Source organism: Penaeus vannamei, chromosome 39 (assembly GCF_042767895.1).
Source record: "Penaeus vannamei isolate JL-2024 chromosome 39, ASM4276789v1, whole genome shotgun sequence".
Taxonomy (NCBI): Eukaryota; Metazoa; Arthropoda; class Malacostraca; order Decapoda; family Penaeidae; genus Penaeus; species Penaeus vannamei.
In genome coordinates, this window is record NC_091587.1 from 25,740,197 (window position 1) to 25,760,375 (window position 20,179).

The window sequence follows — 20,179 nt, forward strand, 5'->3', positions numbered from 1 at the left end:
TTTGTATACATGCATGTATATATGTATGTCCATACATGATTGTATGTGTAATAAAAAATGAGAATGAATAAGTACTGAATACTACATCCTCATTGGTCCTGCTGCAGGAGGTGGTGGTGGTGGCAGGGCCTGGATGCGTCATGCGCGGAGGCCCACAGCTCCCAGACTATGAGCCGGAGCCTCCCTCGTCTGCAGATCAGCTCAGTCACGTCAATGCTCTCCTAGCATCGCAGGCTGCTTTGGCTCGGTACGTGATGAGGTTCAGGAGATTCCTAAATGTTGTAAAGGTTGGCTTTTTTTTTTTTGGCCTGTGAGAGGCATACATTGCTTTTGAAAACCCTTTTTATAGTAGCCACAGCACTTCTATATTCTTAATTTTCATCTAGAAAAAAAAAACTATCTGGGTAATTAGTAATTAGTATCCTCTCTTCTTCCCTTCCTCCCTTCCTCCCCTCCTTCCTCCCATCCTCCCCTCCTTCCTCCCATCCTCCCCTCCTTCCTCCTTCCTCCTTCCTCCTTCCTCCCATCCTCCCTTCCTCCTTCCTCCTTCCTCCTTCCTCCTTCCTCCTTCCTCCTTCCTCCTTCCTTCCTCCTACCTTAAAAAGAATTATGATTTTATTTGGAATTATGTCATGAGGAAAAATTTCTTTATGGCCACGATGAAAGTATTGCAAGTATTTTTACACCATTTTCTCTGTCCTAAATTGGGAATAGAGCCTGTAAGAAAGCAAGATTAAAGATCTGTCTGAAGTCATAGAATGTTCAGTTTAGTTTTTTTTGGTAGCAGTGTAAGAAGGAAATGACGACTGGGATAAATACTTGAAATTAAAGTTTATACCTTAAACATATACTTGTTTTCCTTCTCCAGTTCTACGGCAGCCCAGCCCCGTTTCTCTGCCCTCCTCCACAAGCGACTGATCGTGCTGCAGAGGATTTACCATGCTCTGGCCCGAAGCTTCCACCAAGGCTCGAGGGAGAGGGAGAGAGTAAGACTATTTTTTTCCTTTTGCTTTAAAGATGAATGTCTGATTTTATTTTTTAAACCCTTGTAATGCGAGAAGACCTCAAGCCACACGTCAAGCTGGGGATGCTCTGCATGTTATGTTTTTATTAATATTTTTCTTGTACCAGGGATCTCTAGCTTGCTTTTCATCAAACTTGTGATGGAAAAAGGAAAATGTTACTCTTGTATGATTCTGTTTTACTCCACACTACATGAATATATATATACACACACACATGCACACACGTGCACACACGTGCCCACATGCACGCATGCACACACGCACACAACACACAACACACAACACACAACACACAACACACAACACACAACACACAACACACGCACACACAGGCACATGTACACATGGACTCACGGACACACGGACACATGGACACACGGACACACGGACACACGGACACACGGACACACAAACACAAACACAAACACAAACACACAACACACAACACACAACACACAACACACAACACACAACACACAACACACAAACACACAAACACACAAACACACAAACACACAAACACACAAACACACATACACACACACACACACACACACACACACACACACACACACACACACACACACACACACACACACACACACACACACACACACACACACAAACAAACACACACAAACAAACACACACAAATACACACACAAATACACACACAAATACACACACAAATACACACACAAATACACACACAAATACACACACAAATACACACACAAATACACACACAAATACACACACAAATACACACACAAATACACACACAAATACACACACAAATACACACACAAATACACACACAAACACACACACACACACACACACACACACACACACACACACACACACACAGACACACACACACACACACACACACACACACACACACACACACACACACACACACACACACACACATACACACACACACATACACACATACACACATACACACACACACACACACACACACACACACACACACACACACACACACACACACACACACACACACACACACACACACACACACACACACACACACATCTGTGTACATAAATAGATAAATAAATGGATAGATAGATAAATAGATAGATAAATAAATAGATAAATAAATGAATAGATGAATGCATATACCTGTATTTATATTTACATTTTTATGTCTATATCTATGTATGTGTGTGTAGGCGCATATTTATGTCAACACTTTTTTGCCAGGCCTTAACAGGAACCACTGAACGAGGACCCACGACAGACCTCCAGGGCAACGGTGCTTCTCTTTCCGCCAATGAGGCCCTGGTCGAGCTTGGAGTGCGCACCGGGTTGTCGCTTCTCTTCACGATACTTAGACAGGGCTGGCTGAATAACTGTAAGCATGATGTTATTAATTCTTGGATACTTTTGCGCAATTAAGATAGAAATCCTGTGTGGATATACTTAAGCAGCAAATTTGGATTGAGTTGTATGTTCTATTGGGTAAAATCCAGAAGCAATGTTTGTTTGTTTGATATGGTTAATATGATGTATTTTTGAAGTATACTTTTCATATATAGATATATAGAGGTAATATTTTGTTTTTTTTCATTCTTCAAAAGCTGGTGGAAGTCTTTGTTCCGAAGTATTAGGGACAGCAGTGTCAGTTGTTCGGGCACTTCCACCTCTTTCTCTGGCAGTTGAGTCTAAGTTGCCTCGCGTTGGCCTAGCATCACTGTCACAGCTGACAACCTTTCTTGCGGAAACTGCAAAACCATCATCACCTGCAGATCCCACTGGTAAGATAACCAATGAGCACGGTTGGGAAATGTGTGCAAATACGCCAACATTCCACTTTATAGGGACCGAGAATAAAAAAAAGATTCTGGGAAATGAAAGTCTTTTGATTGCAAAAAAGATTATCTTCAATAATTTTTAAAAAGCTCATTGATAATCGCAGCATAGATAGGCACAATTTTTCACTAGAATGAGGGTTGTTCTTTTGCAATGACCAGTGATTTAGCCAAAGAAACCTTTTTTTCGTCTTTTATTTGTCTTATACAAGGATTACTCAGTGATGTATGGATGCCATTGTCAACAGTGACTATTTGGGTTATTGCTGTAGAAAGGCGTGTCTGGTGTAAATTCATATTCTATCTGTTATATTTAGTACATTTCACCTTTTGTTTGAATTTGAAATGACAGGAGAACACTGATTTTTTTTTACATACAAATTACTACGTTACATAGAGAATATCTTATACTTTTAAAGGTCGAAAGTTGAGTGCAGAGTTACTACTTGGATTAAGTCTCCAGAGAGGGTCGTTGCGCTACTTACTGGAATGGGTTCACATGGCCCTCAGTGCTGCCACAACTGCCGCAGAGGACACCAGTGATGGGTAAGCAGATCAGTACAGGTTGTTAACCTCCTCCTCTTCCTCCTCCTCCTCCTTCTCCTTCTCCTTCTCCTTCTCCTTCTCCTTCTCCTTCTCCTTCTCCTTCTCCTTCTCCTTCTCCTTCTCCTTCTCCTTCTCCTTCTCCTTCTCCTTCTCCTTCTCCTTCTCCTTCTCCTTCTCCTCCTCCTCCTCCTCCTCCTCCTCCTCCTCCTCCTCCTCCTCCTCCTCCTCCTCCTCCTCCTCCTCCTCCTCCTCCTCCTCCTCCTCCTCCTCCTCCTCCTCCTCCTCCTCCTTCTCATCCTCCTCCTTCTCCTCCTCCTCCTCCTCCTTCTCCTCCTTCTCCTCCTCCTTCTCCTCCTCCTTCTTCTCCTCCTCCTTCTCCTCCTCCTCCTTCTCCTCCATCTCCTCCTTCTTCTTCTCCTCCTCCTCCTTCTTCTCCTCCTCCTCCTCCTCCTTCTCCTCCTTCTTCTCCTCCTCCTCCTCCTCCTCCTCCTTCTCCTCCTCCTCCTCGCTATTATGTGCCTGAGCTCTTCTTGAGCCATCTATGTAAATTTAAAATGACTAAGATAACAGTGTATTGGGCTTATGCCTTCATGGTATTAACAGGCCAAAATTTATTGCTAAAGCAGTGAAATTGTAAGATTGTTATACAGCTTTTACTTTTTGAATGATTGATGTAAGAAATGCATTTCTCCAGTAGATGTTAAATTCACAGGGAGTTTATGACTTAACAGCATAATTTTTTTCTCTGACAGGACTTGCATCAGTAGCAGCTGTCTGCAGGAGGTAATGAATTCTCTGGCGCAGAGTGGGGAGTGCATCATAGGTGGGCTAATACCCGGTGCACTTGATGACCACACAGTACCACTCTACCAAGCCTCTCTCATACTGATGGAGAAACTCACATTGTTGGCTTGTAAGTTTATTGCTGTAGTCTTATTTTGTAGAGGGTAAAAAGAATTTGGAGTATTTTGGGTGCTATTTTCGTTGTAATAATGATGATTTTTCCATAAAATAAAACATTTTGTGTGTAAGAAGATATAAGAACATTCAAAATTCTTTTTCAGGTGAATATGCTCGTACATGCATCGGTGATTCGTGCGAAGAAGTGAATGAAACAAATGAATCTTGCGACGTATATGTGTGGGGCAGCAACTCCTCACATCAGCTGGCAGAAGGAACTCAGGATAAGATTCTTTCTCCAAAACTGACTCATGCATTCAGCAGTGTGCAGCAGGTTTGTGTTGAAGAAATGAAATCAAGTCCTTTGTGTGCCATCCCAAAAGTTGTTATTGTCTTAGTTGTGGCTAAGAACAGTCTGTTAACTACTGGTGAGCTTTTTTCCTGCTTCTTTTTCATCATCAGTGTGATGTATTTATTGTCTGGCAGTATATCTGTAACTCTTATGGTGTGTAAAATGCCAGAAACCAACTTCTGCCATAGTAAAACTTAAAAATTTCAAACAGCAAGGAAGGAATTTGACAGATCTTTCATTTGGTTGTTTTTTTGTCTACTATTTATTCACCAAATTTCAGCTGGAACCAAAATAGTCTTTTGTTATGACCCATAGAAGTGTGTAGTCAATGAGGTAACTATGTACTTAAATGAAAGAGTCAGAGGCTGTATTGGTAACTCAGTAAAGTGTGAAGTGAAGTCTTCTGCATACTGAAGATAGTAGAAAAATAACTGCTTTGTAAAGTTGATCAAGAAAATGAATTTTTTCAGGTGGAAGCTGGACAGTATTGCACATTCGTGGTACACAGTGACGGGGGAGTGAGTGCCTGTGGGAAGGGAAGCTACGGCAGGCTGGGTCTTGGTGACTCCAACAATCAGCCCTCACCACGGAGACTGAACCTGGATGCGAGGGTGAGGAGAGTCTCATCCTCCAAAGGCAGCGATGGCCACACCATGGCACTGTCCACATCTGGCCAAGTCTACACATGGGGTGACGGTAAGCCTTCCCTGGAGTATTGTGTATAAATCTGGTGTGGAACTAGAGAGTGTTGAGAGAAAAATGCATAAAGAAAATTGATAAAAATGGAAGATTTCATTTAATTTTAAAAGGGCTAATTTGAATTAGATTTGAATGTCTAATTTTTTGTGGATTTAAACAGCAAATATTAATGAAATAGAGAAAAGATTATTGATTAATTGCTATTTTCAAAATCTTTTCAATTTCATACTTTTACCATTGATAGTATTTCATAACTTTGATAGTATTTTGCAAATGCATCCAGTTTGCTTCAAAATTCTCCAAAGTTAAGATATGCAGTTTGAAGATATTGTTGAAGAGAAGTGAGATTGGTTTTACCGTATTTTCTTTTGTAGGTGATTATGGGAAGCTAGGTCATGGAAATAACGTGACCCAGAAGTACCCAAGGCTCATAGCAGGGCCTCTCAGTGTTAAAGTGGTGCGGTGGGTATCTGCAGGATACCGTCATTCAGCCTGTGTGACCCAGGAGGGAGAACTGTATACGTGGGGTGAAGGCGACTATGGGAGATTGGGTAAGTGTGGTCATTTTATAGCAAGCAATGGTTGAACAGGTATGAACAAGAATTAATTATTTCACCACATATTTCACTATTGTAAGTTTGAGACAACCGAAAGAATTTACATTGCCGGGCGTCCCGCCAGTGTGACGCTGGATTAGGGCTTGTGCTCCGATGCAGCAGTAGGTCGTGGCTGGCGCGTGGGCAGAGTCCGCGCACCGATTTTGTAGCCGCCCGGAATCTTTTATTTTCGGCTTCGAAATATACCGGCATTAATGGGTTAAAATGCATCATGTACTATACAAATTTTGCATAGTGAAATCATTAACTCTCATTTGTATTTTTTTCTTTATGAGTCACAATGAATTTTGTTCAAGGATGCGTTTCTTTAGATTTGTAGTTTTTTTTTTCCATGTTGATCCATAAATACTGCCCTCAGCCAAACAGGCGACGAAAGATGGCCATAATGAAAACATGGCTCTCAGTGACTCTTTTTGCATTTTGCATTAGTATTACTGGCAAAACATGTATATCTTGTGACGCTAAGAAGCACACAAGATAGTATGATTATTTAATTTTGGCAAAGCTCTTTTGACTTTATTCCTTGATTTTTAGCGAGTATGCTATTATGTTGTAACACATCGGCAAATTCTTTTAATGCTACACATACTTGCAGGGCACGGAGATAGCACAAGTCGAAATGTGCCAACGCTTGTGAGGGATATATCTGGTGTGGGTCAAGTGGTGTGCGGCAGTGCCCACACACTTGCTCTCTCAGCCGATGGTAGGACAGTGTGGTCATTCGGATCAGGTAAGCTACAGTGATACGATATGTTCCTTTCTATATATGTATGTATTTAACTATTTTGCTTGATAAGGAGAAAAAAGTGTTTGGAGGAATTTTGGCAATGGCTAGTGACTTCAAGAAAGAGGGAGAGGGGGAACATAAGAGTGAAGGAAAAGGAGAGGGAGGAGAGGTAAGAGAGGAAGAGAGGAAGAGAGGAGAGGGAAGAGAAGGGAGGAGAGGGAAGAGAAGGGAGGAGAGGGAAGAGAAGGAAGGAGAGGGAGGAGAAGAGAGGAGAGGGAAGAGAGGAGAGGAGAGGGAAGAGAGGAGAGGGAAGAGAAGAGAGGAGAGGGAAGAGAAGAGAGGAGAGGGAAGAGAAGAGAGGAGAGGGAAGAGAAGAGAGGAGAGGGAAGAGAAGAGAGGAGAGGGAAGAGAGGAGAGGGAAGAGAAGAGAGGAGAGGGAAGAGAAGAAAGGGAGATGGAAGAGAAGATAGGGAGAGGGAAGAGAAGATAGGGAGAGGGTAGAGAAGAGATGGAGAGGGAAGAGAAGAGAGGGAGAGGGAGGAGAAAAGAGGGAGAGGGAAGAAAGGTGAGAGAGAGAGGAAAAGAATAGAGAAGAAGGGAAAGGGAAAGGGAAAGGGAAAGGGAAAGGGAAAGGGAAAGGGAAAGGGAAAGGGAAAGGGAAAGGGAAAGGGAAAGGGAAAGGAGGGAGAGGGAAAGAGAGAGGGAGATAGAGTGCAAGAAAAGAAAAGAAAAACAGAGAAAGATAATGATAAAGTGAGAAAAAAAAGAAAGAGACAGAGAAGAAGAGGGAAAAAAGGAAAAGAGAAAGAGGAAGGAAAGAGGTTAATAATGAAATTTAATTCAGCCAGGTAATAAAGTCCATCCTTGTTTGTACAGGTGACCATGGTAAATTAGGCCATGGTGATACAGCGAAAGTCTACCGTCCTCGTGTCATCGAAGCTTTGCAAGGCCTCACCATCCGAAAACTAACGACAGGAACCCAAGTATCGTTTGCTCTTGCCGCTCATGGGCAGGTTAGTAATGTCTCATCATGCAGTATATTGAATTCTAAATGCCAGTAGATACTGTTGTTGTAAGATATAATTTTTCTTGAGTATTTAAGCAGGTGTAGAAGCATAAATAGGTTGCAGATTTTCTGGTGAGTAATTACAGAAGTAATCTAATGGTCGAGTTGGTTAGTGCCTGGCAGTAGGCAACTTGTATGAAAATATGAGTTTAAAGATATCAAGATTCATATCATAAGAATTTGTGTGATAGATTTTAGTGTCCTGTGTCAATATGCAAGTGCATAGTAATGATTTATTCTTTTAGGAATGTGTCGAACCTACTGCTATGTAGAAGCAGCTTTTAAATGGTTAACAGGAAATCAGGAAAGACGTATGACAAACATGACAGAGACTTATTACACTGTATAGTTTTCTATTTACAAGTCTTATGCTTTTAGCCAAAAGGGACTGGTCAGTTGTGTGCATTGTTAGTGTGGTAGAACTAAAATGATGCATATTCGAATGTTGGAACCGTTGCTGTGCATCCATTATGACATTACCATTTGTGCTCTTTGCTTAACCCTTTAGTCTTCAGTTTAATTTTCATGGCCGCTGCAGACTCTTCAAGAATATATGAGTGTGCTTGTAATGTATTAGCTATATTGATGCTAGGCAAGAAGACCCAAGAAATTTGTGCTTATGGCAATCACAGTTTTATTTTGTTGTTGTTGGCAGCACCATTGAAAATACAGATAATCTTTGAATGAATATTCATTGATCATTCATATCACTCAGGAAAATACCTGTCATTCCTCTTGCATTTGAAGGAGAGTGTATTTTCTTTCACCTCCGCATTATAAGAGTGTAGTGGCTTTATCAAGGCTAAGTATATGGTTATTTTGTTTCATACATTTCATGTGATAAAACACAAAGTTATTCTTATGGAATAGGAGTGAAAATGTAAGGAGGTGAAAAGGCTAATGGCACACTATTCCTTGTTATTTTTTTTGTTGATAATTGCTTTTCTATTGCTTCCTATGGTCCACTGGAAAGACACGCAGGCTTATGTTCAGCAGCTAAACTAATGGCTTTGGTTTAGCATCAAAGGGAATGCGCAGAATTTCCTGTGTCTGCCAGATTTATTATATTGCTGAAGCATGTTTCCTTAAAAAAAACAAAAAACAAAACAGTGATAGTTGATTTTTAGAGGCTAAAGGGAAGCTGCTTTGTGTTTGTGTGTGTAAATGTAATAACAGACATATGCCATGATAACAGCAGTAAACAAACAGAAAAATGAAGCTCTTCTAGTAGCATGCTACTAACTGAGTAAGTGCTTTGTAACTCTGATGGTATTTTGAATTTCAGAGTGGCATTATGCTAAGTGTGATCATTTAAATTTATAGCAGAAAGATTGGTCTTTCATGTAACTACGGATCAGGAAAACATGTTTATTTATTTATCAATTTATTTATTTATACTTATCTCTTGGCACCATGTGACTGCATCAGTGGCAATTTTGGTGTTCTAGTCTTGGAGAAAAGAGATACCATCATGACATTGGGTGGAAGTGTTGAAATTGCCAAACGTGTTTAACATGACGCCGTCGGGGATGATGTGCAAGTACATGTCATGCCGATCCTGAGTTTAGCTCATTAATTGTCTTAACACATAGATGGCTCCATAAGTACTTTGTCACCAGTGAGCTATTACTAGTACAACCAGTCTCACTTGTTTGCCCCTTTCCTCAATTTTCAGAAATATTAAAAGTTGGATGCTGTGTGTTGTTATTGTTTAAGTTCAAGATAAAAAGAATTGTTCAGTTGAATATGGACTCTTTTGTTCATGTACATTTGTTATGTAATTAGTTGGTCCAAAAAATGTCTGTCTCTTTATAGTTGCTCCATAATATTCTTACACCCCCTCCAAAAAAAAAAAAAAATTGAATGTACACCCCTGTTTGTGGAGCTATCTATGTATGAATTCAATTGATAAACTAAACCCACAGTGGGTGTGGCATGCATGAATGTGCCATCCTTGGTAGCATTGGGTATAAAGGTACCTGGTGTTTAACATATACATATATCTTACTTGATGAGTCTGCTGTAATGTTCCAGTGGATGTGTAAAGTAGCTCTTTTTTGGTATGCTTCCACTACATTGTTTATCAAAGTTGCAGCCATAGTGGAAAGATGTGAGAAAGCAAATGTGTTAACTATAGAAAATCTTTTATATTTAAACACAATTTCATTATTAGAGTTTGCTGTTTAAGAGGGTGTCATATGAATTCATAATTGAATTGGCTGCTGATTGGTTGCATATATATAACCAGCAACTGTAGTGTCAAAAAAATGTGAATGAGAATGAGTGACTTGACAATACAAGATGTGTAATTGATGATTTTGAGTGTTATATGTTCTTAAAGTTCTGATTTTACATCTTCATTGGAATGATGTGTAATTCTGGTGAAGACTTACCACCAAAATTTATATCTTTAGTTTTGTAAATGTTTCCATTCTCATTCATATCTTTTCTACGTCTGTCACAATGATCAACTCTATTTTTTTCCTTTGAGAGAAATACTGTAAACACTTGTTATCATTTTATTTATAGAGCATGACTTTTCAGTAGGATACTTGTGCTGAGAAGACTAATCTTTTGAAAATAAGAAAACCAGAACTTAAGGCAGAGGAAGCTTATTTGCCAGCCAAGGGGGCAAGAGCAGAAATGATAAGCTGTTACTGTTCAAAGGAAGAAAGGTGTCATGCTGTTTTTCTTTCTTCTTGTTTTCAGTGGGGATTTTATAAGGTGCGTACAGATTTTGTCACCGAAGCTGTACAGCAGTCATTATTGTAGTGTGTATGTACAGTCTAGGACAAAAGTCATACCATGAAATAAGCTTTGAAACCCAAACCAACAGGCATCATATTTGACTGTTGAGACAATTTGAAAAGAGCTTTACAAGAATTTTGTCTGTGACTGTACTTTTGACTTGGGTGCTAGAGCACATTTCTTTGATTATATCTCTGCTTTATAGATTGTTTTTGCTGATATTTGAGCACACCAAGTGAATAATGTTACGAGAAGCAACCTGTTGGGTTTGGATGAAACTTGGTTGTGAAATGTATTTACTTCATCTCTTTTCAGAAACTTTCAGCCCTTTTGAATATGGATGATTATATATGAACCTGATAAATGTTACCTGGAAGTTGTGTTTATTGTTCATTTTCATACAAAATTGAAACTAAAATAAGCATTATATGTTTACATAACAAAGAAATAGCCTTATGCTTATCTATCTAGCTCTCTTTATACATATATTGATTGCCTAATGAATTGGTTGAGTGATGGATAAATTGACTGATATAGCACTCTAATGTGTGATTGGTAACTATAAGCAGCAGTATTTGTCAGAGGCTGGAGATAGGCCTCTCAGCTTGGAGACAAACATCAGCAGTATGGAAGGCAGGGACATTAGCTTCGCATCCAGAATTCCCACCTTTCACTCCTCTCCTCCAACCACCCACCGCTTGTCAGTAACTACTGTTGGCAAGCTTTCTCCCATTTTCCTTTCTCGGTTTAACACACCTCTATGTACTTGGTTTTCCTCTGTGGCGTTTTTTGGAATATTTAATGAGGGTACTTTTCTTGGTAGTGTTTATAGAACTGACTAGCTTTTTAAGTTGATGGAGTAGATTTATTGATTTATTAGTTTCTTTTTTCCCCACTAATGAGGGTTTTGTAATTATTTAACACCATATTTACTCTACTGCTTGCTAGAGTAAAGATGATAAGCTTTTTATCACTGATGAGTTTATTAAGCATGGTAATAGTTTTTTTTTTTTTTTTCTTTTTTTTTTTTTTACTGTAAAGTGACATAACCTCAGTACCATTTTATGGAGTAATCAAGGGTATTTTATGGCCTTAGTGTAGTAATTTGCTGGTCTGAATTGGACTACTGTTTGGTTAGAATTGAAATGCATGAATGAATGACTCACTAACATATATAATAACACATAAGCATATATGAACAAAATTGGAGATTTAAGATTTTTACATAAATATATGTGTTGGGTAAACAATATGTGTGGATTACATAACATGGTTAATTTAAAAGGCATTTGATAGAAGTGAATGTGAGGCTAAAGACCAGTATGTAGTGAGAAAATTCCATCTTTGCGTACATCTTTCAGTTATTTTTTATGTGAATTTTAAGCAAAGGTGTATAGTAGATTTTTTGACGTACTGACAATAACTAATGGATTTCTACTCAAAGTATGAAGTTATATGTACAGTAACAGTCATAAAACTAAACTCTAGGTGTATTTTTATTAGTTTGATATTTAAGCATATGTAATAGATTTGATAGGAACTTAAAAATGACAAGTAGTGAAACATTCATGGAAAAAATGAATGGAGGATTATATATTTACGAAGGGATTTAAAGGAGTGTCTGTTAAGCCCTTGTATGCTGGTATATATACTGTTCACTGTGAATTTAGTCACACATACAGATGACTCTACAAGTGCTTGACCACCATGGAGTCAGTCAGTAGCCCAATGTGACTTCACCTGATTTCCCAATTCCTTGATTTTTTCTGATGCTGTTAAAATTGATACTGTTATTATTATTTATATTATTATTACATCATGAAGGTACTAATCGCAATAAAAGTTAAAGAAGAACGTTTCCAAATATAAAGGAAAAGAAGAAACAGGAGATAGGTAGGACTAATAACTGACTCCTTAGGGACTAAGTACTTTTTTTTTCAAGTTGAAATAACAAACAAGAAAAAAATTGAAGCTAGAGAATCTTTTGCTGGAAACTGATTTTTTTTTGTACTTTGGGCAGAGCAAATATACTATGACACTTGTATTTGTGTAGTCCTGATGAAAGAGACATTATCACTGATATGTCTGAAGGATTTGAAGACATAGCTTGTGCACCAAATAGAATATGAAAGAAGAAGAGCCAGTATTGCAGGTGATAGGTTAGACCTTTTTAGTAGTGGTTATTGTATGCTGCTGTCCCTTAAAGAAAACTTTGCGAGATGTAGAACGGTGATAGACACAACAACTGCCTGATATTTTTTTTGAAGAGGGTGTGTGTGTGTATTTTGTATTGTTATTTTAGGGGTGCACACAAAGAAAGTAGGTTGCCCAAGTGCTAGCCACTGACACCGAGGCTAGAGACGAGGTTTTTGAAAGAGCTGTACGTTATAACCCACCAAGTGTAGAAGCCATGCTCATTGTCTGATAATGAATTCAATTTTGCTTGAGAATAGAATGTAAAGAAAAAAAGACATTACATGACAATGTTACAAGAGTATGCAGTGTGGTGAATGTTTATTATAATGTTTTTGCAAGCATACATTTCATTCCTCCTCTCCCACCGTGGGGGTATTTTGAAATACAGTAGAAATCAGGATCTCAACTCTTGTCTGTACCTTCTCCATGTTTACCCATATGGACTGAGCAGACAGGAATTATCCAAAGAAAATGATGAACAAGTCAGCTTGAACCCACTTCTGAGGTGTACATATGTTTGTTTGTATGGATTAATTCATGGTATGAGTGTTGGAACCTGCACTCTGTGTGTGCGCACCCTAAGTTTTATTATCAGAGGTGAAGCATCAGGTGTTAAAAGATGGACTGTGTAATGCATGGGATTTAGAATGAGAAACCACTATGTAATGTGGTGATAAGCAATAAGCAGAAAACAAGGCACTCCACATCTGCACATGTATACAGTATTGATATTCATACTCAGGCCCAAACACATGTGCATATGCATGTGCACACACACAGACACACATGCACATACACACACTTGCACACTTTGTAGATCTGTGTATATCAAAGTAGGAGAAAGGTATCGATTGTGTATATAATTAACTGTGTGACGACTTGACTTTTTCATAGATTTAAAGGCTTCAGGATATTGATGACTAACAGATTAGAGACTGTACAGTGACAAGACTGACAAACCATATATATTTTTATGTTAATTTTTGCTTGCATGCATTCATCATGCAGCTTCATGGGATAATATTTTTTTTATCTATTAAGTTTTGATATTAAATGTTGTGGATTATTTGTTTTTCGACTTATAATTTAACAGTTCTTTTTAAATCCCAAAAGCTGTGTACTCATTGTTTGATTTGTTATGCATGATTAGTAATAGACAAAAAGGACACTTGCCATATTCAATGATTGTTTTTTTCTAGGTTAAACTGAATATTAATCTCCCAAATATCTGTATGAATCTTATGGTTTTCGTAGAATTCGTAACATTAACTGAACAGTCCTTGCATTGAGCCATTTGAGCAGGTAATTAGTATTTTTTATCGTATTGTCTTGTAACAAAATTCCTTTTTTGAATCAGTATTTTTTTATAGACTTTAAATTCTTTAGGAAGATTAGCTTATGTATTATTTTTTTTGCATTGAAGTTTACAAAATTTGTGTAAATATTAGGAAGCAAGAAAAAATTTATGTAGAAACATCATTGTCTTTGGTAGTGCCCTGTTGTCACACTTGTTTTATTATTTGTCCACAATAATTTTAATATCACATATCCCTTGTGTAAATACGATTTTAGAAGTGTAAAAAGCTGTAATCAATCACCCTTGTGCCTCTTGCTGCCCTGCTGATGTTTTTCTGCCTTGTGTGACCCATGGAACAGGTCCAGGGAGGTGACAACACACATTTTCAGGTATGGGTATGGGGGTCAGGCGCATGTCTGGCCCTGGGATCGTCTGACGCGACCATGCTCAGGCCTCGTCCCATTGAGGAGCTGGCAGGACTGAGGATTGTCGACATCTCTGCGGGAGATTCACATGCTCTTGCACTAACCCATGAAGGCGAGGTGAGAGGAGTCTTCCTTTTTTATTGTGTAAAAATATTGTATGGTCAATAAGGATAAAGTTCAGATTCACTGGTATTCCGTTTGATGAAATATTAAGAGCTGGTATTCAGATAAGATGTCCAGTAATGCAAGTGTAAATGTAAAAATCAGAATGAATGGCCTTCTTTCAGGTTTATGCCTGGGGATCAAACACAATGGGTCAGTGTGGCCAGGGTCACACAGTATCACCCATTACGAGGCCAAAGAAAGTGATGGGGTTAGATGTTGCCGTGCATCAGATCAGTGCAGGAACCACGCATTCTATGGCATGGACAGCCATACCAACTGATCGGTAATGTGGTGGAGTGACAGTGCAAAGAATGTCGCACTATGGTCTGTGGTCCAGATATTCCTATGAGTATATATATTTAGTCAATGGATGAGAAACATAGGATGCTTTGGAAATATGTAATAAGGGACAGATTGATTATTAATGAAGAAAGTGGAACTTGCAGAGCTGAAGTAGATTTTGGTAATAGTTTGTATATGTTTATTTTTTAGAATTGTTAAGATTTTCTTTGTAATGAAAATGTTTTTGTTTCAGACGAGTGGTATCCTGGCACCGGCCATTCTGCGTTGACCTGCAGGAAGGAACGTTTTCTCTGCTGCGTACATTCATTGAGCTCTACTGCTGCTTCGACGATACTGAACAGCCTGTAAAGCCATTTGCTTCTGTCAGGCAAGTTAGCAGGATTTTATGTTCATGTTTCCTTCCTGTGATTGTAGAGATATTCCATAGAGCACAATATCTTGCATCAGTAATTATTTCCACTTGTTGTTAAGGAATACAACTACTTATTTTTATATCAGGTAAGAGTAAGATATTCCTTACTTTACAGAGAGCAAGAGAAATTTGTGCTCCTGTGTTTACAGCTGCTCAACACACACCTGTCTCTAGCTCTGACTGGGGGCATGACACAGACGGTTCTAGGATCAGAAGCAGCACCTCTTCGGCAGCTGCTCTTCAGGTGGGCTGTGGCAGATGTTCTTTGTGAAATATTGAGAAGGAACAAAATTAAGATCAGCTGTGGTAAAGGCACTTACATACAATTTGTTGGGAAACTTCTTCATGATTCACTATTCATTATAACTTGCTTTGTGAATATTTTATTTGACAATTTTCAGATTTGAATATACCTTTTCTTATATGACAGACAGAATTAACGGAATCTCATTAAATCTGCAAAAAGACTTGTGATAATTTGTAAAATCTTTTTCCAATAGATTAGTAGATGCGAAGTTACCCCGGGCAATAGAGGCAGGTGTGTGTGAAGGACTTAGCTCGCCACTCCTCCTGCCGCCTTTAGCCTCTCGTATGAGCCTCCTCTATAATCTCCTCCCGAAGTCACCGGAAGACTGGGGGCAGCTCTCTCGTGGCCAGGTGCATGTTAAACAGTTTTCTTTTTTTTGTTGGAGATTTTTTTGCATCTGTTTATTGTTTTAGAATATATATATATATATTTTTTTTTTTACATGAGCTGATGGTAGACAAAGATAATTCATGTTTTGATCATTCTAATTAGTCTACATTTTGGAATTGTAATATGATTAGGTGCGAACTCTCCTGTAGTAGCCTCAACCTGGAATCATAATAGATGTCACTTGATTCTTATCTTTAATAGAGCATATGCAACTTAGAATTATGAATATAATTTAGTTCCCAACTTCCCTATAGCGTCTGCAACTAGGAATTCTGGTTGTGAGTCTCGAGGACCACAGCCACGTAGCTGCACTGCTGGGTTATGGGTCCCCTGAGGATGCCCCTTCTATGCAACATGGCTCCTCTGCTACACTGCCCCAAGATCTCATGCACACGCTGTTGGCAAATCTGAGATTCCATGCAGTGAGTATGATTTTGTCTGTTGGTCTAAATCAGTATTTTATGGTTAGCATAATTCCATGTGTATTCATTTAAATCATCTTAGAAATATGTAAGACCAATTATTTTGGAAGTGTGATTTTCAGTTGATAAAGAAATTGCTAGTTCCTTTTTTACCATTACTGCTGTTAGATATGATATAATCATGATCATTCTTGTGATTGAAGCCTATTATTTTATCTGTTATCTATCTCTCTGTCTATCTTTATAGTATATATATATATATATATATATATATATATATATATATATATATATATATATATATATATATATATATATATATATATATATATATATATATATATATATATATATATATATATATATATATATATATATATATATATATATATATATGTATATATAGATACACATGTATATGTGAATTGCAACCTTTATATTAAATACCATGTTAATGGTGTGTTGTTTTGGTAAATTGTATATAAGCATTTGTCTCCATAGGAACACCAGTTGAATCAAATCCTTGAAGAAGAAAAGCCAGCCAAAAGTGGCCTCCTGAAAGACACCCGTCATGTTTGCCAACCAGCAACCCAACAAGCCAGCTATGATGTGGAAGTGAAGGGACCACAAGTTGCCTCGGTACAAGAGCCTCAGGCTGTATGTCAAGAGGGCTCGCCTGGGATGCAGCAAGGACAACAAAAGTTACCGACCATTGGTGAGTTGGTAACTGAGCAATTGTCTCTCTCAGATGTACTTATCACTGTGTTATACAAGAAAAGACTTGTGCATACAGGCAATCAGCCAACAAGCACATAACTGTACTGACATACAAAACTGTAGATCTGTACACACAATGACATAGAGGCAGACATATTTAACCCACTGTTCTTCGCTTAAAGTACTGTCCACTGTAGATTTTTTGTGAACTTTGTTGCTCACAGATATTGCCACACGCTCAGCCACCTAGGAGTTAATTAGTCACTGCACCTGATTTCCCATTCCTTGATTTTTTTGGAAAAAAGTTTTTTTTTTTAGCACTATTAATATTGATACCCTTATTGTTATTATTATTGAAATTATGATTATTAAAGTACCAATAACAATGAAAAACATTCTTTCTTAAGAAAAAAGCATGTGAGATACGTAGAGCTAATGGTTGACTCCTTGGTGACTAGGCACTTGTGGAGCCATCTGTGTGAGAATATTGATTAATAAACTGAAATTATCATCAACATGGCTTTATGTCATCCCATCCATGACCATTGGGTTAAACAAACAGACACTGACATGCTGATACATTTATATGCAGGTGATTTCATAGATTGATTGACTTATTTTCTATATAGAAAGAAGAGGATTGATTATTGTTAATTCTGGAATCTGTTGACAATTTCAGCCATTCAGGATTATGGCAAAGACAAAATGGGGCCGAGCAGCTACGAAACAAGACATCAGTATATAGACTCGCAGCTTGGGGGTACTCATCCTCAACATCTGCTTCGCCTTTTATCCACACTTCATTCACACCTACTGGCTTACTGTACTCACCATCAGTTCGAAGAGGTGAGTATCTCTAAATAGTTTAAAAAGAACTGTTTTCAGGACGTTTTGTTCTTTGTCATTGTATGTCGCAAGGAATACTAGATTTCATGATCGCATAGTGTGCAAACCAGAGAAGAGTAGTTATTTTTCTCAGTGATTTCAATCTCATTTATGTTGTTATAGTCTTTTATAAATGATTTGTTTATTTATCCATTCATTGATTTATATTTTACTGAACAACCGTTGATTAAAACAAGTGCTTTGAAGATCTTTTCCCATTTGTTATAGGCATAATTAAGTATTGAATGAAAGCAGTCATATTTCCAATTTAGTTTAGGAGAAAAATAACAGAGCCCTGTTGCCACTCTTTCTCTTTCATATTAAAACGAAGCTTTGTTGTCAGAAGTCAGCGAGCATGCATCTCTTATATGACCATCTGAGTGAACTCTTGGAAGTATGTGGTGAACTGCTAAAACAAACATCCAAGCTGCTAGCCTCACACCCAGGGTTTGCTCATCTTATTCATGGTGAGTCTTTCTGTGGACATTTGGGTAGTAGTATTTTAAGTGTATTCATTGAATGATCATGAAATTTCTCTCTTTATTGCTGCTGGCCTTGTCACACTTACCATTGATCCAATACTGTATTTCTAATGTGTTTTTCTCATTACATGTCTCTGTCTGTAGGGTAAAAGGTGCATTTTCTTGTCATGCATAAATAAGGAATTGTGTTTTGCAGATGTTGTCTACCGGAGTGTGTGTGGCTGGGTCATGGCCCACATTGTGTATGCTCTTCTGCTGTTCCCGGCCAGGCTGGTCCGTCCTTTGCTTGGCCCCCTGAGAGCCATTCTCCCCATCCTGGACTCAACAAACCGCACTATAGCCTCGGTCACTTCTTTCACGGACCAAGAAGATGTAACCTCAGGTGTGTTTTTTGTTTTGTATGAAATGTTAAATCATGTAGTTTGAGATCAAGGATTGTTATATTAGTTGTTATGATTATTACACTTATTCAGAGGGGAAAATTAGTGGATAAAGATTAGATTGTGGATAAAAAGACAAAAGAATTGATAAATAGATTTAGCTATAAGTACAGTGGGTTGGTTGAGTTCTGCTTTCTGCCTGTGATTACATGATTTTACTGTTTCATCATACTATTCGTTGTTATCCCTTATTGACTCTTTCTTGATAGTCTTGTTACAGAATCCATCTTTGCCAGCATAAGATTGGTTGAGCCTAGTTTGAAACTAATTTATTAAACTTGTGTACAGAGAGTTTGTCTCAGAAAGAGAAAAATGCAAGAGATTAAAAAGCATGGTTGCTGGCCTCATACTAGGAATAACCAGTCTTGATAACACCCAAACTCTTTTTGTATTTATTAGCGATTACAGAAATGCCAAAGTGCATAGTTTTTCTTTAGGCTGTATATGAGACTGCAACTTACCTCCTATATGTTATAATCTTTGAATGGTTGTACAAGTAACTACTGTGTGATGATCTAGGTAAGGGAGGTATCCTGGTTGTTGATTATGAAAACACAGTACAGGATATTTTTGGAAGTTTTAATGGGTCAACTTTTCTCTGAAATAGTTAATGATAAGGTTATTATGATAAAAACCAAAGATATGAAAATGTGACTGCTCTGTTGCAAAAGGCACTGACTATATCAGTTCATGGGGAACTGTGGTTTGCTGCCATAATACTTGTGGGGATATCATAGGATCTAATAGTTAATGTATATAAATGGAGCAGTAGTATATATATGTTATTTTTGAGAAATGAGATGTAGATGAAGTATCTCATTCTTACACTCCTCACTATCCAAAGTAACAAAGAATATTTTCTAAGAGTGCATGAGAAAGTATAAATGCTTTTCCTTTACAGAAGTTGACACACCTACCCCTGATACAGTCAAAAGTGTTGGTGGTGGAGTTGTGGGTCGTCAGTGGGCCTGGCTGTTGGACGTAGAACGAGCTTGTGGACTTGTGGTTGGTCGCTGCTTAGAAGGGATGCTGCTCGGTCCGCCATTGACACCCAATGAAGTCCGTTGTAAACCTTGGCTCTCCACACAGCTCTTCTGCAGTGGTCTTGCTGTGGAAAATTTATGTCCAGGCAAGTTTGTTTGATTCATTCATTATGAATGTAGCAAGTAATTTTTGAAATAGTGTGTTCTTTCAAGAATGGGAAAGATATATAA

At 38.2% G+C, this 20,179-nt stretch overlaps 1 protein-coding gene across 1 annotated transcript in view; it reads left to right on the plus strand.

The window, feature by feature from the left end:
* LOC113815676 (probable E3 ubiquitin-protein ligase HERC1) overlaps positions 1-20,179 on the plus strand; it is a 56,741-nt gene that overhangs the window by 3,714 nt on the left and 32,848 nt on the right. Inside the window, exons 3-24 of the mRNA XM_070116705.1 lie at positions 108-247; positions 869-986; positions 2,262-2,412; positions 2,639-2,815; positions 3,289-3,415; positions 4,168-4,328; positions 4,480-4,649; positions 5,138-5,363; positions 5,741-5,917; positions 6,579-6,713; positions 7,587-7,723; positions 14,377-14,559; positions 14,730-14,890; positions 15,143-15,277; positions 15,438-15,566; positions 15,823-15,979; positions 16,274-16,441; positions 16,943-17,156; positions 17,838-18,004; positions 18,375-18,510; positions 18,722-18,907; positions 19,867-20,094. Coding sequence (XP_069972806.1) covers positions 108-247; positions 869-986; positions 2,262-2,412; positions 2,639-2,815; positions 3,289-3,415; positions 4,168-4,328; positions 4,480-4,649; positions 5,138-5,363; positions 5,741-5,917; positions 6,579-6,713; positions 7,587-7,723; positions 14,377-14,559; positions 14,730-14,890; positions 15,143-15,277; positions 15,438-15,566; positions 15,823-15,979; positions 16,274-16,441; positions 16,943-17,156; positions 17,838-18,004; positions 18,375-18,510; positions 18,722-18,907; positions 19,867-20,094 — 3,583 coding nt within the window. The remainder of the gene's footprint in view (positions 1-107; positions 248-868; positions 987-2,261; positions 2,413-2,638; positions 2,816-3,288; positions 3,416-4,167; positions 4,329-4,479; positions 4,650-5,137; positions 5,364-5,740; positions 5,918-6,578; positions 6,714-7,586; positions 7,724-14,376; positions 14,560-14,729; positions 14,891-15,142; positions 15,278-15,437; positions 15,567-15,822; positions 15,980-16,273; positions 16,442-16,942; positions 17,157-17,837; positions 18,005-18,374; positions 18,511-18,721; positions 18,908-19,866; positions 20,095-20,179) is intronic.